The sequence below is a fragment of the Hyaena hyaena genome, unplaced genomic scaffold (assembly GCF_003009895.1).
Source record: "Hyaena hyaena isolate Hyena2069 unplaced genomic scaffold, ASM300989v1 scaffold_215, whole genome shotgun sequence".
NCBI classification, from domain to species: domain Eukaryota; kingdom Metazoa; phylum Chordata; class Mammalia; order Carnivora; family Hyaenidae; genus Hyaena; species Hyaena hyaena.
In genome coordinates, this window is record NW_024080846.1 from 2,449,002 (window position 1) to 2,472,103 (window position 23,102).

Sequence of the window (23,102 nt, forward strand, 5' to 3'; positions counted from 1 at the left end):
AAAATGACAGATATGGAGAAGACTTCCTGTGTTCATTCTTTTAAAGATCAGAAAGGGAAACAGGAAGATAAAATGGATTCTGGATTTAGATAGTGGAGTCAGGGAGCTCAAGTATGTAAATTGGAGTAGATCTAATCTAAGTTTAAACCAAAGGCAATGCTCTGTGCCTTGAAGCAACTAGAAATGCTCTCTGGACTATAATTTCTCACCATATAATTAATATAGCTGAAACACATACCATTGATCCAAGGTCTTTTAATCTGAACACTCAGAAGTCTTACAGATATTAACATAATACTTACAAAAATCAGATTATGAGATTAATAGCTTATTTTATTTTCCAAGCCCACAGAAAGGTTTTGGTTTTATTTTGTTTTATATTTTTCCAATTTTTTATTTAGAAAAGATGCAGAAGTTTTCTGAGTTTATTAATATAGGAAATAAAATTTTAAAAAAAGGTCAAGAGGAAAATTGAGCATAAGAGAAGACTATGTAGACTCATAATTAAATGGGGATGAAATGTCACTCTCGAAGCCTCTGAAGAGCCTCTGGACAACGGGATACCAGGCCCAGCTGAGGATTAGAATGTTTCCTGGAATACTTCATGGGAGTGACATTTCAAAGGCCATACTTTGTCCTATAGCAGTCATCCCAATAGTTCCTTCGAGCCACTCATTTGATTCATAGGTATCAAAGGACCTGATATGGGAGGTTGTGAGTAGATTCCTAAGAACCATAGGCACCAAGCATAGTGGTAAGATATTGGGTCAGACACTTCTACCTCTGCCACTCACTAACTTCCTGGACAATCAAGTTAGCTTCACTGACCAATTACTGGGATTCTGCCTTAAAATATTATCAAGGGGAAACATAATATATTTAAAATGAATAACATAGTAGGCACTCATAGTGGTGACTATTATTATTACTGCATGGAGTGTCCCCAAAATAATCTGAAACATTAGATTGTAGTTATTATTTGTATTATTATTTGTTCAATGAATATATTTATTATTATATCAATTATTGCATATTTATCTTTAAATAGATAATTTTGCCACTAATAATATAGCCTTTATTTATATTTCCTTTTTTGTTTTTTGGGGTTTTTTTGTTTTTTGTTTTTTAAGTTTACTTATTTTAAGAGAGAGAGAGAGAGCATCAGAGGGGCAGAGAGAGAGCATCAGAGGGGCAGAGAGAGAGGGAGAGAGAGAATCCCAAGCAGGCCCAAGACTATCAGCAAGGAGCCCTACATGGAGCTTAATCATACTGTGAGATTATGACCTGAGCCGAAGTCAAGAGTCGGACACTTAACTGACCAAGCTGCCCAGGCGTCCCTATTAATATTTCGATGTTCAATAACAAGTACTTCTACATTTATATTCCTAACATCTTGGACTGCAGGTAGGAAACAAAGACATTATTTCTATTTTGCTGATAAATATTCTTAGACAAGAATAAGATAAATAACTTTTTTAAGGTCAGTGTAAATATCTGGGACTTCAGTCTAGATCTCTCAATCCTTTGCAGTTCAAATGGAAGTGAAATCTTACTTCTTGGGCTTTCTTGCCTTCTTCATTTTATTTTTTTCCTATGTCTGATCCTAACATGTGAGGACATGGGAAAAAAGCCAAGATTCAACAACAATTTACAAGGCTACCTTTTTGTTCTGTTCAATAAATAGAGTTGTTAGAAAGGTGCACAAGCCTGGCACCAGACAGCCTTGGGCCATGAATCCAAGCTTCAGTTCAGCAAAGCAGATGATGTTGTCACCAATATTCCAGTTCCAGCTGGGGATCTTTGGCAGAAAAACCTGTTTCATAGTAGAAAATAGGTCAACATTAAGAGTAAACACAATCCAAGGAAGTTTTTTTTTTTTCTGAATGGATGTGCTTTCTTGCATTTATTTTACTTGAAAGGATTTGTTGTGCTTGCGTCAGGAGAAGGGATCAGAACAAATTCAGTTTTTAAAAATTGGGAGTTCTACTGCTCCCACTTTTTAAAACAAAAATAGTGAGAGCTGCAAAATCCGGTCAAATTACATAGACCTCTTAAGGCATCCTGAGTCTACAATTTTTATTTTTGTCCTTGTTTTTGTTGAGATATAACTGACATCTAACATTGTATTAGCTTCAGGTGTATGAGATAATGATTCAATGTTCATATATGTTGTGAAATGACCACCATAGTAGTAATTCTAGTTACCACCTACTACCCCAATAGTTACAATTATTTGTTTCTTGTGATGAGAACTTTTAAGATCTACTCTGTTAGTAACTCTCAAATATACAATAAAGTATTATTAACAATAGTCACCATGCTGTACATTATATTCCTATGACTTATTTATTTTATAAACAGAAGTTTATTCTTTTTGATCCCCTTCATCCATTTTACCCGCCTTCAACACCCCCTGCCCCACTTCGGACAATCACCAATCTGCTCTATCTATGTTTGGGGTTTGGTTTTTTTTTTTTTTTTGGTTTTTGCTTTGTTTTGTTTTGAACTTAAGTTCTACATATAAGTGAAATCATATGGTATTTGTCTTTCTCTGACTTATTTTCACTTAGCATAATTCCCTCAAGGCCAATCCGTACTGTAGCAAGCACAAAATTTTCTTCTTTTTTATGGCTAAACAAAATTCCATTATATAGATCATATATTTTATTATGTATAATATATATTATAATTATGTATGTGTGTGTATATAAATAATTTTAAAATGGGAGAATTTAGTCCATCTATATTTAAAGTAATTATTGACAGGTCTGTACCTACTGTCATTTGTTAATTTTTTTCTGGCTGTTTTGTAAATCCTCTGTTCCTTTCTTCCTCTCTTCCTTTGTGATTTGATGTTTTTCTGTAGATCTTAGATTCCTTTCTCTTTATTTGTTGTGTATCTACACATATTGTTCCTTTGTGGCTACTATGAGGCTCACATAACCAATTTTGATAACAATCTATTTTAAGGCCTAACGATGTAAGTTTGATCACATTCAAAAACCATATTTTTACTCTCTCTCCCCCCACATTTTGTTTCTGATATCACAATTTATAGCTCTTGGTCTTATACATCCCTTACTAAGTATTGCAGTTACAGTTATTTTTACTACTTTTGTTTAAACTTCATACTACATTCATAAGTAATTAGTCCACATTTACAACATTAGATTATTCTAAATTTTACTATACATTTCCTTTTGCCATTGAGATTCATACTTTCTTATCTTTTCCTGTTAGTAATTGATGCTCTTTCCTTTCAGCTTTAAGAAGTTTATCATTTCTTATAAAGCTGTCCTAGTGATGATGACCTCCTGTAGCTTTTGCTTGTGTGAAAAACTCACTGCCAGGTAGACTATTCTGGATTGGCAGGTTTTTGTTTTTCTTTTCTTTCAGTAGCTTGAATCTATCAGGCCACTTCCTTCTGGTCTGTGAAGTTTTTGCCAAAAAATCTGTTGCTAGTCTAATAGTGGTTCCCTTATACATTACCAGTTGTTTTTCTCTTGCAGACTTTAAGAGTCTCTCCTTCTCTTTAACTTTTGACACTTTAATCATAATGAGTCTTGGTGTGGGTCACCGTTTTTCTTCTTCTTCTTTTTTTTAATGTTTATTATTTATTTTTGTGAGAGAGAGCGTGAGGGAGAGCATGAGCGAGGGAGGAGCAGGATCCAAAGCAGGCTCCAGGCTCTGAGCTGTCAGCACAGAGCCCAACTTGGGGCTTGAACTCACAAGCCATGAGATCATGACCTGAGCCAAAGTCAGAGGCTTAACCGACTGAGCCACCCAGCCTCTCCTCTCTAGGTTCATCTTACTTAAAATCCTCTGAGCTTCCTGGATGTAGATGTCTGTTTCCTTCCCCAAATTAGGGAAATTTTCAGTCACTGTTTCTTCAAATAAGCTTTCTTCCCCTTTCTTTGGTTTTCTCCTTCTGGACTCATATAATGCAAACACTGACTCAATGGATATTGTCCCATAAGCTGTCCCCACTCATTTTCATTCTTTTTTCTTTCTGCTACTCTGATTAGGTGAGTTCCACTACACTGTCTTCTTGTTGGCTGATTCTTCTGATTCATCTAGTCTGCTACTGAACCCCTCCATTGTATCTTTTCTGGTTCAGTTACTAAATTCCTCAGCTCATGACTTTTATTTGGTTACTTTCTTACACACTCCATCTTTATTGAAGTTCTCATTTTCTTCATTCTTCTCCATAGCTTAGTGACCATCTTTATGACTGTTTTGAACTCTGCCATTCATCTCTGTTTCATCAAAGTCTTTTTCTGAGGTCTTATCTTACTCTTTCATTTAGAAAATATTCCTCTGTTTCTTCATTCTCCTTGAAATTCTGCACGAGGCAAAATAGCTACCTGTCTCAGTTTTGAAGAAATGGCCTTGTGTAGGAGTCAAACCTTTCTGCTCAACCCTGCCCTAGCTTTTGGTTGTCTCTCAAACCTTTGTGATTGCTTAATCAGGCTATTTCATTTTTAGTGGCTCCCAGTAGTCAGGGATGTACCAAGAGGGGTCAGTGTCCCAAATGAAAGGATATCAGCATCTAGATTTAGGTGGATTAGTAGTTAGACCCTCAGGCAGCAGCTGATAAAGTATGAAAATATACCTCCTTATGAATTTGTATTTTTAAGTGATTAACAATCTTAATGAGACTCCATATTTCACCTGTAACTGGCAAAAGATCTCTGAGTATAGACCTATGAGAAATTAATAAGCTTTATTACTTAGACAAAGGAAGTTATTTAATTCTATAGACTAAAAGGGGATAATAGGAAGGCTAGAAGGTTACCATACCTTGTTGTGGGACTGAAGTATCTGTATGATGACTCTGGTATTAGGGTTATAGTTTTTGATAGAGAGAACCCTATATAAAACAACAAATATGCTCATCAGTGACATGCAATTTGCAATGGCTTTGTAATATAATCTAATTCAGAATTAAACTGATGTGTGGGTAAGCACAATAAAACAACACATAAAAATCACTATTATGCTGTTCTCTAAAAATGTTGTTTAATTGCATACACAGTAAAGGGTGCTATTGTCTTAGTGACTTAGTACATTAAATCTATGGAAAGGTCAGCTCTTGGTAGTAGGAGACTGTGGTGTTCTGGAACCAATTCTTGAGGAGGAAATCAACAGTTTCATGTATTTTAGCCTTCAAACTCAAACCCATTAATTACAGAAAAAAAAACAGTGATTGGATTTCTGTCTATAGCTTGAAGTAGCTCATAGACTCTCTTATCCAACTTTCTCATTATACATATTAAGAAACTAAGGTCTATCTCATATATACTATATTATCACAGTATATGTTCTCAACTGTTTCTTGCTGTTTGTAGAAGCTATGTATGTTTATTATGCTCTGGGGACCAGAAGTTCATATGGTTGGGCACAATGCCATTGCCATCACCATGATAGCTTGAAGCTATTACTACAAGTCACGTTCCCGCTCATTGACAGCTCATAGTTAAAGATGGTAACACCAATTCTAGTCATCTTGAAGACATTGGCCAATAATCACAAGCACATTACACCAAATGATACAAAATATTTCACCAGAAATACTGGAGAAAAACCGCAATAAATAAAGTCTACTAATAGGATTCACCAATCAGAAGTGGCATCTTTGTTTTTGCAGATTTAAAGATGTCATTTATAATGGTGTTATCTGAACAGTTATCAGTCATTTGTATGCTTGCTTTTTAAATTTAAATAACTATTATCCACATGAAACCTTAGGAAAGTAGATGGAGAAGCACAAAGATACTCAGGATACTCTATTTTTGCATGCACACAGCTTCTGGGAGAAAAAAAAATGGAAAATAGGCAGGAAGCTGGAATATGATGAACCTAGTGCTGTGATAGATGACAACTTCTCCCATTTGGTCCAACGCACTGGGCCACTGGGCTTTATTTTCAAAGAGGTAGAAATACAAAAAAGTAAAATAAAATAAAAGTAAAACATAAAAGAGGTAGAAATAAAATCAGCTTGAAGCATATAAAATTGTGCCGGCTTCTTACCTCATGATGTTGGAAATGTCTTCAGCATGCGAATTACTGCACAAAGGGTTGGCTATGATCAGGCATGCTTCTGCAGATTCCACCTATGCTTCAAGATTAGACAGCGGCCATCTTGTTAATTACAAGGGAAATGCTCTAGTGTTCCCCCTTTGGGTTTCCCTGTGGTTTTATCATAAAATTTCCCCTAAGAAAGAGAACACTCTTGGAAAGGAGTGGTGATAAGGATATCCTTACAGCAAGATCAGAGTCCTGTAGATGCTGTAGTGGCTGAAAGTGCTGCAGGGGACAGACCTGGGCTTAGGGTTTCCAACACAGATGCAAGACAAAACCAGTAAAGTACACAGTTTATATTTTTCCTATTATCCAAAACAAAGGTTTTAAGAGCTTCTTATACATTGATTTGCCTCTAAGGACAGCAAAGAATGGAGGAACTGGAGGTATGCTTAGGCCAAAGTAATCAATCATTCAATATTTGTGGATTCTGAATCTTAAGGGTCTAGAATATTATTGAAGTGGCATTTATAATACCAAGTTGCAGGAAAGAGAAAGATTATTCTGAGTCTGTCATTTTATACTCCAATTCTCTGTTAACTCTAGAGAGCTCTGATTTAAAAAACTGCAGCCCTTGGTTTATGTGATTCTATGAAACTTAAAACATGGGAAGAAACCTACTCTGATCTTAAATGAAAGCTGTCTAGACTGTTGACCTTTGCTCATTATTTTTCATCCCAACCTTAACAGGATTTCTGCTATTTTCTTTCCTGTTTCTCTTATCAGAAGAGCATATCAGTGTGTTTAGAAAAAGTTGGGAAATCTGTCTCTGGTAAGGATTTTATTCGCATGATAAGATTAAACGCACACTTTTGCCATCCATAACTTTTTCAGATTCCTTAGACTGCTAAAATAAAATTGCTCTAAATAAATAGAGAATTTCGTGAAATAAATAAACGTAAGTATAGGTAAACAGTGCTGTCTACTTGATATTTATCAAGGAGGATTTGAAGGTGTAATAGCTATATTTCCTATATGATCGGTTTTTAAAGTTGAGGAAGTCTTATTTCCCCCAATTTAAGCATCTGGACTTTTGAAAGAGAAATACATCCTATCATCTTAATAGTTGCAATTTAATAGAAATCAGAAGAAAAAACAACTAGTTCTTACCGCAACTCGCCTCAAATCTTCCCACTTAAGTGCGGATCCAGAAACAAAAGTTGTATAGGCCATGTAGCACTTAAATAATGTTTCTAATTCCAAGGAAGGAGGAACCCTGGGCAACGAATATAGTATCAAAGATGTAAAATGATGAATAACTTTGGTTTAGAGATCATTGCATTTATTTAGTGGCTTTAACAGAACTCCTAATCTCCTGTAGGCAAGCATCCATCCTCTATTACTAATCTATGTGGTTAGGGAGTACTGATGCCTAGCCTTACTTCTGGTTGCTGAAGAGTGAGAACAAATCAGTTATGTAACAGCAGGAGAAGAGTTTCTGAGAAAAAGGCACAAATCAGTAATGTGGCCTTCCCAGAACTTAAGGAGATACAAAATATTAACTGAATAGAGCTGTGATAGTGGATATGAAGTGGCAGAGACACAACTAGTATTTATTTAGGAGACAAAATTGATGAAAGTATACATCATCAATGTTTAAGGGAGAGGAGCAGCAAAAAGCATGCCTTGCTTTCCATTTTAAGGAACTTCACTGATAAAGTCCAATTGGCTGAGATAGAAAATACTGTGTTCTTTCCTTCTTTTACATATGTTTTAGTATATGCCTTGTTAGCTGGAGAGAGAGACATAAAATCATGAGTTTGTTTTTGAAAATGTTAAGTCTGAGGGGGCACTTAAGCTCTGGGATGGAGATATTCAGTAAGCAATTTAGTTGTGTGAATACGGAGCCACAGAGAATGTCTGGTGGAGGATATAAATCATCAAAAATTACAGATAATTGGAAAAATTCTAGAGGAGAGCTTCCAACATTTTGTACCATTTTAAAAAAATTCAAATTTCTGTTTCAGGGGCTCCTGGGTGGCTCAGTTAGTTGAACACCCAACTTCGGCTCAGGTCATGATCTCTTGGTTGGTGGGTTCGAGCCCCACATTGGGCTCTGTGCTGACACCTCAAAGCCTGGAGCCTGCTTCAGACTCTGTGTCTCCCTCTCTCTCTCTGCCCCTCCCCCGCTAGTGCTCTGTCTCTCTCTCTTTCTCTCTCAAAAATAAATAAACATTAAAATAAATTTAAAAATTTTTCATTCATTCTCTTGTCAAGTACCTATAATAACCTACAGTAATCCATGAAAATACAGCAGTAAATACAGCTAATGATTTTTTTATATCGACTGGATTATAATTATTAGTCCCTTATCACTAATTTTGCCTTTTTTCAACTATTTTTTAAAATAAGGATTCAAGTAACAAATTACTGAGAAGACAGGCAGGCAATTATACTGAAATAGAATTGTTGACTGTCCATCAATACTGGACCATGAAGGAGTTCAAAATGCTGATTGGTTATATCAGATAGGAGAGTCCAAAGTTATAGTGGATGGGACATGCCATAATGTAAAAAGTACAAAGTGTTTAACTATCAAATGTATGAAGGTGGAAGTGATCCTATATACAGTCGTGTACAAGATCAAAATGCCATTTCAAATATGCTTGACTTATTTGGTGATGTGTGGATAACTGATAAGCCATTTGGACAAAATAAAAAAGTTAGTTCTCTACACTCTACACAAAACCAATTCCAAAGAGCTTATATATAAAATATTTCAATATGAAAACATAAAAATATTTGCTTAATTCTAGAACAGAAAAAGCCAAAGAGTGTCAGAAAAGCCAAATGCCAAAATGAAAAAGTCAACGAATTATAGTACATGTAAATCAAATGCTTCTGCTTGCACACACACAGGCAAAGAGAAAAATATTTACAACAAATGACACAAAAAGGCTAATATCAAAATACATTAAGACTGCTGAGAAGTCAGTAAAGGAACAGAAGATCATCCTCATAGAAAAGAAGTTCTAAGAAATGAAGACAAATTTCTTCATTCATCAAAAAAGGAAAATCAAATGGTCAAAACATACAAAAATTGTTCAATCTTGCTAGGAGCCAAAATTGTGGAATAAAACAATAAGAAACCACTTTGCCTACTTAAAAATCTTTTCATATTAAGTCTGCATTTTCCAGTATTTCACAAAATAGTTGACTTGGACTTTCCTTGTGGAAAAATATACAAAAACATCACTAAAAACAATCCTTTCTGCATCTTTTTCAACTCACATTTCCAATTCTGAGAATTAACAGAACATAATTCAAAAGCAAACTAGACTTACACACAAAATCACCGTCATATAATAGTAAATTATAGGGTATCTCTAACAATATTAGTACATATATAGATAAACATCAGACAAGATATATTCCTAAATATTCTCTGAGGTTAACTCTGGTCAGAAGATTGCCTTTTCTTCTCTTTTTGCTTACTATTATTTCCTAACTTTCCTATGAATAGTGCATGGATAATTTTTTTCCATTAGAAAATGCACACATATTTCAAGGGCTAATTTAGAGCCCATGAATCATACAGATACACTTACTCTCCCAGAAAAACAATCTCAATGTTGATTTCCCCTGGTTTATGGCGGAGAAAATTCCGCAGGAAAGCTGTCACACTGTCAATTGTAATGTTTCCACAGACCACGATGAACCTAGGGGGCAAGAATATGTGAGGTGGATCATCTGAGGAACAGAGGTTATCTTCCTGTCCAAATGTAGAGATGGACAACTGGCTTAAACTTAGCTTTAAATCAATCTGGTATTTGAATTACCCAGATTTAAAAAATAGTAACATTGAAGATTGCATCTCAAATAGAGAAAAGAAACATCATATTTCTGTAGTCTCTCATTCATTCCATGTTGAGTATGAATTCAAACATTTGAATTACACATAGATTTTTAGAAATACAATAATAACCATTGTAATCACTAGATTTTTCAGTTATTATAACTGATAATAGACTTGCACATGTGTTACTTCACTTGCTTTCTTTCACTCGATTCCTGATTAGCCGATCTAGTCTTTTTCAAAGGAACAGCAGAGGTTCAGAATGGTTCACTGATTTTTTCATAGTCCATATGTGGCAGAGGTGGTGGCACATTCTAGGTTATTTTTGTTCAACTTCCACACTGAAAATTATCTAGTAGCTAAAAAAAGTGAGTCCAATGGACAGACATCAAGGACTGGTGTAAAAATCTCTTAACTTTTATGGTGAAAAACAGCTATCAATTTCCTTAGGTTTAATGCATTTAAAAAAGTTATTTTTCCCTCCATTACTCATTTAAGGAAACTAAAAGCATACATGTAGCCTAACCTGACCTTAAAATTTCCAGACCTTTGTGCTACCTTGGCGTGTGTTCCCGCATCCCTTTCTTGTGATGAACTGTGTAAGACTTTGGCTTATCTAACTCATTTCACGGTTTTCAATATTTATTTTTCATTCATATTATTACTTTTTATTATTTATTTGTTTGTTTGTTTATTTGTTTTACTTTCCTCTTCAGACTCCTAAGTCTTGGTTTTCATCCAATTGTGCTAAGAGACCACTCCAAAGGGAGTTTATCTCCACTGTACCTCTTCCCTCTACAGCAGATAGAGACTAAAAAAGAGTCACTGCAAAGTTAAGATCTCCAATTCATTCTCTCCTTCTTAGATGTGCAGACCATAGTGGATACAGAAATAACACATCACCGAGAAATACAGTAAAATACTCCAAACTCCGTTTTCCTCTTGGAACAGGTGGCTGTGACATGGACAGAACAGGTGATCTATGGAGTATTGTAGAAGATGTGGAAATTGCTCTTTACTCCACCAAACCTCTGCCTGTGAATGAGCCCCCCTATGGTGGTAGGAGAATTTTGGCTAAGACCACAGAGTTGGAAGTAATTATTTTAAATTTGAACTTGGCTTTAATTTGATCCATTGCGCGAAATTAGCCATAAGCTAACCACATGATTAAAATCAATTAATAGATGGTAAGAGCACAGTGATAAGGGATGCAGTAATATTGCCACAGTTAATATTTGACAGGAAATGACAATATTATCTGTCATTTTAGTTGATTTACTGCTCTTACCAGCGTCTACATAGTTGTTTTCATCAAATACCAAATATCTTCTTATGTAAGTATTTATTTTAGCACTTCCCTCATCAGCAAATAAAGGTTCTTGCCGATATATTCACTTAGGCTAAGCAATAGGCATTTAGAAAGAGATATGTGACTAGTAGAATTTCTCAAACTGCAGAAATTATACTTGAAAGCTACTTACCTCTTCCCTTTGACCACCTCATAGGAATTGGTATATTTCCTCTTGTTAACAAAAATTTCCACCATTTCAGGGATATAGTTCGCAAATAGGATCTAAAATTATCAGCAAATAAAATGTTAGATTTCATTATTTTTTTAAAATGTTTATTTGTTTCTGAGAGAGAGAGAGAGACTGGGCATGAGCAGAGGAGGGGCAGAGAGAGGGAGACACAGAATCTGAAGCAGACTCCAGGCTCTGTCTGAGCTGTCAGCATAGAGGCCGATACAGAGTTCAAACCCACAAACTATGAGATCATGACCTGAGTCGAAGCTGGATGCTTAACAGACTGAGCCACCCAGGTGTCCCTCGATCTCATTATTTTCAAGGACATTCCAAAATTCTGAGATTACAAAAGATAAAGAAGGTGTCTAAAACTGTCTCTTATCTGTGAAATGTATTTCAGAAGGCAGGCCATTTTTCTTCCTTCAACCTTTGGATTTGGTTTAAATCAAATAAAATGCTTTGCAGCATTCAAAATTATGAAAGAAAAGACAAGTGGTGAGGCAACCTCCCTGCCTCTTTTGTCCTCTAGTCATGTCTAACTGCCCCTCTGACTCTTCTGATGTGATACTATGTGAGGCTTAGAAAAAAAATGAAGCATGTGGCACAGAGAGGGGTTTAGGGGAAATGACTGAAATGAGAGTATGTAACAATATGGACAGGGGAATATCAGAACGTTGGAGGGGGAACTCTGTTACTGGTTTTTAAGGAACTGAAATTAAAGTCACTAGAAGAGAAAAAGGTTCCCTTTGTCCATGACACACTCCTGAACCAAGCAAAGATGTCCACACATCTGCAGTAAAATGCTAGTTCAGAGAGAGTTACTCATTTGGGCTCATTCAGATCAAATCTCAAAAGCCCTTCCTCTTTGGAAGAAAGACTTTAGTCTGATGGGCAAAAGGTTAAGGAATCTAGGATTGCTCAATTCAATGTAGAGGTTAGTAAATAAAGTCTGCTCTCCTTTGACATCCTCATCTTTGGCAATCAAGCAACTGAATCACGTGCTCCAGAGGATGGCAGTTTGGAAAACATGAGATCTAAATATCTTTCCATTTTCATTTGACACTTGCTCTGAATAATACAACATTCACTCTCAAACCTGTATTGCTTTACTTATCACCATTAACTACATGTTTTGAGTTTATGTAGGTGTATTCAAAGATATTAAAAATATTCTTCACCAAACTCCCCAAGGTGAAAAACATGATGAAGGTCCGTCCTAGGGATGTCTTGGCTACCACATCTCCAAAGCCAACAGTTGACGTTGTTGCCATGATCAGGTAAATAGATTCAAAATATGATATATTCTGTGAATTTCTACCTCTGAGCCAAGGATCACCAGAATTTTCCACCTGTTCAAAGAGAGGAGATTCAGGAAAGGTCACTGAATGGAATCCAAGGGAACGTTCATATAGAATAAGCAAAACATTGGATTAATCTCACTTAGTAATTCAATCCAAATGAAGGATTAATGACTCCTAGCTCATGTTAATGGGTTTGCAAAGCGTGGGTAGAAATTGTGCAGTCTTGTTTTCCTTCATTGTGATTACTGCTGAACTCTGAAGGAGCATGCAGCTTGGGCCCACATTTGGAGAGCTCCTCAGGGGGACTGGCTGCCCATATCACTATCCTTTCATTTGGTCAAATCATTGCATTCTAGAGCCATGAGACTCAGAGAAGCCAGGTTCTCAGATTGAGCAATTATTATTTATTCTTATTTACCGCTAGCTCAGGATTACTATTAAAAAGGAATTAATTTGTATGAGCACTTCATTTCAATGAGCTCAAGGCCATGAAGGCTAGTGTCTAAGGAAAAGCAAATAAACAAATTTTCCACATTATTTCCCACCACCACCCCCTGCCAAAAAAATATTTTCAGTGATTAAAAAAACCCGTGAATAATGTTTCGTCTGACTTCTCCCTAAGTCTTCACATTTTAAGAAATTATACAAGCAGGGGAGGGGCAGAGAGAGAGGGAGAGAGAGAGAGAGAGAGAGAATCCCAAGCCGACTCCACATTGCCAGCACAGAGCCCGATGTGGGGCTTGATCACATGAACCACAGATCATGACCAGAGCTGAAACCAAGAGTCAGACACTTGACCAACTGAGCCACCCAGGAGCCCCTCAAGATATGTTTTTAAGAGGGACTCATGGGTGTTATTTTTTCTTGCATATTTAAATGACAGGAGAGCTTCTACTTCTACACAAACTTTGCAGACCCTAGTCACCTTCTCATACTGATTGACACTGACAAGAAATCTGAGACTAGTTTCATTTCTCCCCCTTCTATAGACTTTGCTTGATTCTGTTTGGATTCTCTCCTTATCCATCATATGGTTGGAATAAATAATTTATGTCATTTTTCCTTGTAGGATAGGGAAAGATAGGATTCAGTAGGCAGACAGGGAGAAGCTAGGGCTTGATGGTCCCTGAGAATGAGCAAACCATGTATTTTAAAAGAATACTGGGAACATCTAACCATAAGAGAAACTCCCTCAGAAAAAACTCTCTCGGGCCTGACCATGAGAAAAACTCCCTCACAGGCACAAAGTTCTCCTTAAGAATGTAACAAGCACTACCTACTCCTTCCCCAGGTTCCCCTCAGGAATAAACAAGTCTGCCTTTACAGTTATCAGGCCAATAAAAAAAAAGAATCTAAAAGAAACAAAGGGAAAAAAGAAAAAGGAATGGACCAAAACCCTGTAAAATAAAGTCCCTTGCCTATAGTCAGGGGTATTCACTTTCAGAGGCCCCTTATCTTCTAAGAGAGCTTTTGTATTATCCTTCTGCTATTCTTACTTTTTAATAAAAACTGTTGCCTGCTGCTCATTTTATTCTGTGTTCTCTTCTTCATTCTTCAAAGTGGCAAGACAAGGTTCCCCGGGTATTGAGCTAAAGAATCCCGCAACCCTGGGGCATGGTATATACCCTTTAACCCACAGATTCAAGACTTTATTTTGGCACCTTTTCCTGGTGTCATTTGTTGTGTCCTTTGCTGCAGGAACACTAATTTTAGAGTATGTTCAGTTGACATTGCTGAAATGCCTTTGTTCTTTTCCGTGTCATGTTGCTGCAATCATGTCCACTATGCTCCTCAGCATGTTTGTGTCACATGTGATTACATTTTGGTTTCTTCTAATGTCACTGTCAGCTCTATAATATTTGTTCCTCTGATATCATTCTTCTCTTTCTCTGATGTCTTTCAGCCTCTTTTCCAACTCCTGCTACTGTTCAATAATCTTTTACTTAAAACCTTATGTATTTTGTTTGAATTAATATTTATAGTTTTTAAAATCTTTTATTTGCATTTTTTCTCAAATATGGATTTTTTTTTCTTCTCCACTTCCTTGGACACAATATCTTGTAATTATTGTTCTTATAAGTGTTATGTTAAATAACTGCTGTTATGTTGATGTCTTTCTTGTCTCTACCATACCCCCTTGTTATTTTTGGCAGAATTTAAGCATAGGCCCCTTCTTGGTAATTTCTGGTCAATACTCACCTTTTGATGGTATCAGCTTTTAGATGAAGGCCAGTAATTATGTGAAGATGGTGAGTTGGGACAATTATAGCTTTTGTTTCGGTTTGTCATTTCAAATATCCTCCCAAGCAAATCTATCATTTTCCTTGCTATGGGATATAGTTCTTCCAGGCTTTCAACATTCCAGATGTTAGGGTGACTCACAGTGGATCCTCTTAAGTCACAAGCCATTTGGTGGTTTTCCTTTCTTCCTCTGCATGCATCCTCACTGAGAGGTCTCCTCACCTGGGTGACTAACAAGTGACATGTTCACATGCTTAGAAGAGTTAAGTAAGAGACTTTGATTCAAGTGAGCCTGGCTGAGACCATGTCCGACTCGAGAGCACACGCTATTAACAGGGAGCATCGAATCTACAACTAGGACTGGTAGTAGCCTTCAGAGACAGGATTGCCAAAACTTTGTGTTTTCCCAAAGAATCCAGAAATCTGGGATTTTATGCGAGCTCTCCATAAAAGTTAGAAAGTAATAAAAAATTAGAACAGAAAATACAAACATAATTAGGTCAAACAAAATAGGTCTATAGGCCACAGTCAGACTAAGAGCCCTTCACTGGGAACTGCTATTGGAGACAAAAACGTTTCTCCTTGAGCACTCTCTTGCCTACCATTCTGCGATGGCCAACAGGTCTCCAGAGAGACACTGATGATTGCTGCTCCCATGGCGGGCCCATGCACCCAGGTGCAATCCTCTAGATCCAAGGATCCACTCGTACTGCTGTGATCTTCTTTCAGGGAAATTTCTCTCCTACTTGAGGACGGAGGAGGGATGTGGCTGGTTCCAGATTTCTTGAAGGTTCGTATCATGGTTTGCATTTGGTGTTTGGCATTTTTCTTAATCAGCTGAAGATGTTAATTTTAAAACTCTTTTTCTGTTTTACTGTTAAAGCTTTAATTAATTTTGAGAGGAGGACTCAAGTGAAAAAGGCTCCTGCTGTGCTTTTTGTTTTGTTTCCTTTTCTCCAAGACCTCTGCTTTCAACATGCTACTCTAATTTCTGCATTTTTAATGACTGCTCCTCAACTGTCCTCAAGCAATAAAGTCCAAGATTTTGTTCCTTATTGTTAAAATCCATTTATTATAACTCAGATTATGTGGGATAAGAACAAGCCTTAGGGCCCCTGGGTGGCTCAGTTGGCTAAGTGTCCAACTTTGGCTCAGGTCATGATCTCATGGCTCCTGAGTTCAAGCCCCACATCAGGGTCTGTGCTGACAGCTCAGAGCCTGGAGCCAGCTTTGGATTCTGTCTGTCTCTCTCTCTCTCCCTGTCCCTTCCCCACTCATGCTTTCTCTCTCTCTCATAAATAAACTTAAAAAAAGAAAAAGAATGAGACTCTCCTACAGGCAAAGGAGGCAGCTATATATGCAGACAGATTTCAGGAGAACTGAGAAAGCCCCAAAGCTCCCCTTTGCAACTTAGCAATTCCTCTCCCACAACTCTCCTGCTTCATAAGTGTGAAAATCTCTCATTGCTTTCATTTCTTTGACTTTCTTTTTTTTAATGCTGAGACACCCCCCCCCCATGAAGATACAACAATAAGGTGCACCTACTGCTTATACTTTAGAAGTGTAAGCTTATTAGATCCTTTCTTAAGAGCAAGTTTTGAAAGGTGAAAGAAGGAACATAAGATACCTTGAGAGTGGGAAACACATATTTGTGGAAAATATGGGAGTGCAGGAGACCAAGAAAGGGGAAGTAAAAAGATAAACTGCCACACTGGTTACTGTGAGAGAGACAGGAGTTCAGAAGGTTTGCTTGCATTTTTTTAAAGAAAAGATGTTCGTGCTGATGAGCAACATGTGAGAGTTTGAGGAGATGCTTACCAGGTGAATGAATCCTGCAGCAGTGAACCATGTACTGAGGACTATGGATAACAGTTTGGAAAACTTCACTGAATTGCTAGAGGAAGAAATAAAGAGTTGTTGGGTTTGGACAGATTCCAGAACAACACAGTACTCTGTCCTCTAAAATGGGGCTATCTGAAGTGTGGCTCATGGACCAAAAACAATGATGCATTTACCTGGGAGCATTATTAGAAATGCAGGATCCCACCCCCCTACCCCTGATCTACTTATCTGCATTGTGGTAGGACCCTCTCTTGATTCACATACACATGAGAGTCTGAGGTGCCCAGCTTTGGACATACCCAGTCACACAGGCTTGTTCAAAGATTTTATACTTTGCCATGATATCCACTAGCCTGATATATTGTTTTTACAAATATACGTGTGTCATCATAAACTAAATTTAGTCGATTGCCACATTGTCTAAGGTAACAGCACAAAGTGCGGTGTCCTGGGAATCCAGAAAATGGGCTTGCGAAATGGAATTTTGAGTAGATCACAGAAATGTCTCACTAAACTCATACTAGGCTCTTTGAGTGACGAGGACTGGACAAGCTCCTGTATTCTAAGTGAAGTTCTAGAGTTTAGATGAAATCTCTGTGCTTTTCAGGTAGGGTCACCTGTTACACAAGAACAGCTCTTCCTAATCCCGACAGCTCCATAACATGTGAATGCCTAGCAGCAAAATCACCTGGCCTATAAAATTTGATGTTTGTAGGGATAATGTAGAGGCATGAAGATTTTCAGTGGGTAACATTAAGCCAAACTGCATAAAACTTTAGGAGTATTGCTACTCAAATGTAGTTTGCAATTTTTTTTCCCTTTGGAGACATTTAGGCAGCTGCATTTTAAAAAAAATTTTTTTATGTTTATTTTTGAGAGAGACAGAGCATGAGCAAGGGAGGGGCAGAGAGAGAGAAAGATACAGAATCCAAACCAGGCTCTAGGCTCTAATCTGTCAGCACAGAGCCCAATGCGGGGCTCAAACCCATGAGCTGTAAGATCATGAGCTGAGCCAAAGTCAGACGCTTAACTGACTGAACCACCTAGGCGCCCCTAGGCGGCTACATTTTTGTAAGCAATTTCCCTGCAGCTACTGGGTGCCTCATGGTCAGAGGAACTGTCTTACATTCTGAGATGGAAGAGATGTTATTCATGACAGCAAGTATGTAGAACCTCTGACTTACTTTTATTTTTTATTTTTTTGGAGGGGGAGGCAGAATTCAAGTCTAAATGGACTTACACACTGTAGCTCTACAAAACAGACTCTTTTGAATGATTGTAAACTTCCTAGCCAGCATGTGATATTAATACAGCAGGAGTAAGGGGACGAATAGTATCTTGGGAGCTAAGGGATTTCGTGGGGTTTACACTGAAATTCTGATGGGAAAAGAGGTGAAGGTTCAATTTACATTCTGAATTGCCTAATCCAAACCAGCAAGTTAGCAGGAGTTAGGGCAGGGCTAGTGTTTACCTGGTGCTGATGGCTGGGAGAATTTGCAAGAATTTACCTGGTCCTGATGGCTTGGAGAATTTGCAGGATTTGAGGGAGCTCTAGCAACCGCAAAGCTCTTAAGAACCTTAAACCTACAAAGCAATCAAAAGGACAAATCCGCCAAAGGTCGGGGTTATAACGCAATCAGGACTACTTACCTTCTTTCTCTCCCTGAGATACTCACATACAGAGCGAGGTCACAGGTTTAAGGGCAGGAGCTCTAGCTCAGATTATGGCCCTGACACTGAACAGCTGTTGTAAGCTAAAGCAATTCCCTTCACTTCTCTAGTTCCTCATCTACAAAATGGGAATGATAAGTACCTACCCCACAGGGCTGTTGAGGTAATCATATAAAGCATGCGGGAGCAGGCCTCACATATAAGCACTACTCACATTTCACCCTATAGAATTCCTCTTTAGAAGAGACAGTAGCTTAGTCATAAACCACTTAAACTCCTGACTATAGAATCTCTATGGTCTGCTCCTCAGTTTTCGCACAATGTTTTACTTCATGTAGTTTAATAATTGCAACAGGAAGGAGTATTTGATAGGCAATAAATAATAATATAAAATTCCATAAAAACTGGTAAGAGCCACCTAATGCCCGTGCACTGTCCATACATCCACCTTAAAGACAAAGTAAGCAATTAGATAGATCTCTAACATGTCACAGCCAGCCTGGTTAGGATGATTTATTGCTTTGAGAGACCAAGGGAGGCTTTTCATCTCTTCCAGTCCATGTGGGATTCCAGCGTACAGGTGCTGCAGGGGGATGGGGTGTCTGAACCTTGCCTCTTGGACAGTGGATGAGCCAGTCCATAAACAATAAACAACCCCCATCACCTACTGTTCATCAGCACTGAGGTTAAAAACAATAATAGGTTTTGAAAATGTATTACAAAACCATATAATCATAGTGAATTTTTTTAAATGGCATTTAAGCCAGTTAAAAAATGGAAATAAAGGATACTTATGAGTGTGGAAAATTCTTTTTTTTTTTTTGAAAGACTGCACCTGATTCCCACCATGCACTTACCTAGCCAGTTACTCTTCAAATAATAAGAAATAAAGGTTGGTGGAATGGTAAAGATGTCTACCATTGAATTCATCTCCAACCAAAACTTGATCTTGTCATCCGCTGCCACAAACTATGAAATGGAAACAAAAGACTCCACATTCTGTTACCCTCAAGAATTTAAAACTGAACATACCAGTGGCTTTATTCATTCATCTCACTCATCAACTGAAGCTGTGATCTCATTCAATCACATACACATATATACACACATATGTATATTCAGACAGCTATATATTTGAATTATACATTAGTATAGATATGTAGATACATATATATTTATATAAAGACTGTACCTTTAGGGGTGCCTAGGTGGCTTAGTTGGTTAAGCATCTGACTCTTGGGTTTCGGCTCAGGACATGATCTCATAGTTTGTGAGTTCAAGCCGTGTATCAGGCTCTGAGCTGACAGCATGAAGCCTACTTGGGATTCTCTTTCTCCCTTTCTCTCTGCCCCTCCCCTTCTCCCTCTCTCTCCCTCTCTCTCTCAAAATAAATAAGTAAACTTTAAATTTTTTTTAAAAAAGACTTCCTTTAGTGGGTGTTCAGTAAATGAACATGAACCCATTTTACTCACCAGATCTTAACACTTATACTTCATAATAAACACTTTGAACTTACTGATGCTCCTAGAGCTTTCTGATATATAGAATTATATAGATAAAGCCTCCTATTTGTGAACAATGAAGATACATGATTTAGAATGGCCCTTAATGGAACAAGCACAACTATCTAGAAGTTTGGCTGGCCAAGATCTGTGTCAATGAGCTTTCCTGTTTAGATTAAGAAAGCAAGCATTTACAGAGGGAGAAATTACTATAGAAAGATTTTGATGGTCACTGTTGTCAGAGTTAAGTTTTAAAGGAAGGTGATAAAAATATAGATGTGTGTGTGTGTGTCTACAGTCTCCTATAAACATGCGATGGATAAATAAACTGAAATCTAGGTCGACAATGGATCCTCAATAAATTCCCATGGAATGAGAGAACTACTTAAAAAATGAGTGTAACAGAAATGAAACAAAGGTATAAAGTATTTTGTACAGTTACAGGCACATGTCCCAGTGGTGGAATCAGTGGAGCCAATGATATTTCAGAGGCTGCTACTCAGGTTCCCTAGCTTGTGATTATTAGTAAAGCTTTATCGCCAGTGGGCTGGGAAGCCAATATGGAGGACAGTGTGATGGGGTATCAAAAGGAATCATTTTCACTTGCACTGGAATTTTTGGCCTAGATACAGTTTCAAGTGCAAGGGAGAGAGTTTTCATACATCTTTATACATTGGACAGGTTAGGGCACCCACTCTCTAGTGGTAGAGCTTGAAAACAGAGGCAGATTGTACAACTAGGGCACATACAGACCTCTTTACATTGCACCTGTTGTGTTCATTTGTTTCTTCCCATTTTCCATAGATACTTACTCTCAATCCAAAATAGAAACTAAAGAACACATTGAAAATCAAATCAATAGGGATGGTTTTGTCTTCATATGAAGAACAGCTTCCAACAGGGCTGGAAAAGAAATAAGAACAATTTATACAGATGTGCATTTTAAAAGTTCTGACTATATAAGACCAAATAAAGAGTCAGCAATGTTCTATTTATTCACTATGAATGGTTAATCCAAGACACTTAAGTTCACATTTTAAGGAAATTGCTTTTCTCTTGGGAGGAAAAGTATGCACAAACAAAGCAACTGGAATGCATGTGGAGCTGAAAATAACAGGACAATTACCTGTTCTTCCTTTCATACAGTTTCTATTTCTGTTTTATCAATGAGGATTCAGATACGCAGAGATTATGTGGCTCTGCGTGGTTTGCAAAACCATCTACCCGACCAGGGCATTTTGACTTCTGTACCCTTCTCATACAAAGCTACACTAAGTCAAATGGACTGATATGAACCCAAATTTAAAGAGAACTTCCTAAAAGATCAGTAAGGAGCTCACAAAGGAAATAGGACTAATTTCCCTAGGATTTCTAAAATTGCCTGACTTGTGGCCCTGTAATCCCCATTTTACTTCAGCTGGATATCCAGTGTAATTCCCAGCTGACTAGCGTGGAGTTCAGATTAGATTGGGTTGTATCCAAAAAACCATTCTAACTTGGGTATAGAAGATGAGAATGGCTTCAGAGAAGAGCAGACAATAACTTGCTCCTTTGACCCAGCCGAGATCTATCATGTTCCTTTCTTCAAAACCATGCAGAGTTGTTTGAAACCTATGAGAAACCCTGAAACAACCATAAAAATTCTGTTTCAACACTTAAGGGTTCCAAAGACACAGAACACCCTCATGAGTGGTCCAAGGGTGGAGACCACCACTGGAGGTGTCTAGTCTCAGAGACTCTAAAATAGACAAGTGTACAGCACCACAGCCCCTAGCAATGCATGATAACAGGATACAGGGGAAATTCATGAATTTTTCTGGTAAAACTGGATTTAGTGCTTCATGGGGAGAAGGGAACACTTACATTTTTTTAAATGAATTTGTAAGTGTATATGTCTGAAAGCATATTAAACATTATTCCTGACAGAAAATTCCAAATTAGCTGGCAACCTAATGACATGGAAGACAAGGATGACTGGGGATTTTACTCACTCGGAAGAGTTGATGAAATAGATTATAAGAGACCCAATGCTAAGGACAAATACAAGGATCACCTGGAAAAACAAAAAACAAGAACCAAATTACAAATCATTTTATTTATATATAGATGAATAAACAAGCCAACAAAATTGTGTTTACTCTTTGAACCTTGCCTATGTATGCAGCCATCTTTCACACATTCATTTATGTTAGCATGCATGCATTCATTCATTCTTTCACTCAAGAGAAACTTACTGGACCTTTACTAGGTATTCAATAAATGACATGTACCCACCCATTTTACTTATGCAATTTTCATTCTTATATACTTTAGGATAAAGTTTGTCCCCCCTACTGCTCATAAAGCTTTATGAAGTCCTATCATGTATGCATTTCTTCATTCATCAAACATTTATTAAGTGCTTTAAATGTGTTATGCACTTTATTACATGCTGGAAATGAGAGTTATTAGATATAAACTCTGGACTTGAATTGTCTGTGATACTGTAGAAGAAACAGTCCCAATTTGTCCATCTAAAAGGACAGTCAGGATTTTGAAAGGAGGGAACGTGCTGTAAATGAGGAAAAGAATATGAGTGTATTTAACATGCCAATGTGCCCAGTTTATCAAAAGAGTAGAGCTGGTAGAATGTTACCAGAAGTTTTCCCCTTCCAAATCCTCAAAGCATTTGGATGAAATCTTTTGCAGCCTCTATGACTTTTCAGGTCAACTTTAGGTAACCAAACATTCCTCCAATCATTTCTAGTTTCCCAGTCTCTTTTTTTTATGTTCAGTCCATTATATTATTAATAATACTAACAGTAAACTGAATTTTAGTTACAAGTAAAAGCTTTACTCCCTTGAAGCTCAGGTGTTCCTCAGGCAGGTAACTTGTACTGGAAAAGAGGTCAAACTCCTCTCTATGAACACCTTTTGAGTTTTTGTTTTCAATTGCTCACTGACTAAGCTACCTCCAGCCTCTCCAGAATTGTAGGTCAGTGTCAGAGAATGAACAGAAAAGAGAGTTTAGAAAAGGAAATGCTGGACTTGACTGCTGTTAGATCACTATGCTCTCACCCTGGGGGTCTGTAAGGGAAGGTGTTTAATATTTACTTGCATTGCTCTTTGGAGATACCAATTCAACTCAAATTAAAATTTAGCAAGT

General features: G+C 37.4%; 1 protein-coding gene across 1 annotated transcript in view; it reads right to left on the reverse strand.

Annotated features, from left to right (window-relative positions):
* KCNU1 (potassium calcium-activated channel subfamily U member 1) overlaps nt 1-23,102 on the reverse strand; it is a 135,606-nt gene that overhangs the window by 96,939 nt on the left and 15,565 nt on the right. Inside the window, exons 3-14 of the mRNA XM_039242568.1 lie at nt 21,949-22,010; nt 20,770-20,860; nt 19,313-19,424; nt 18,293-18,368; nt 16,761-16,836; nt 12,579-12,749; nt 11,359-11,450; nt 9,630-9,740; nt 7,192-7,297; nt 6,031-6,113; nt 4,801-4,870; nt 1,661-1,813 (exon numbers count right to left, since the gene is read on the reverse strand). Of these exons, the coding sequence (XP_039098499.1) occupies nt 1,661-1,813; nt 4,801-4,870; nt 6,031-6,113; nt 7,192-7,297; nt 9,630-9,740; nt 11,359-11,450; nt 12,579-12,749; nt 16,761-16,836; nt 18,293-18,368; nt 19,313-19,424; nt 20,770-20,860; nt 21,949-22,010 (1,203 nt within the window). The remainder of the gene's footprint in view (nt 1-1,660; nt 1,814-4,800; nt 4,871-6,030; nt 6,114-7,191; nt 7,298-9,629; nt 9,741-11,358; nt 11,451-12,578; nt 12,750-16,760; nt 16,837-18,292; nt 18,369-19,312; nt 19,425-20,769; nt 20,861-21,948; nt 22,011-23,102) is intronic.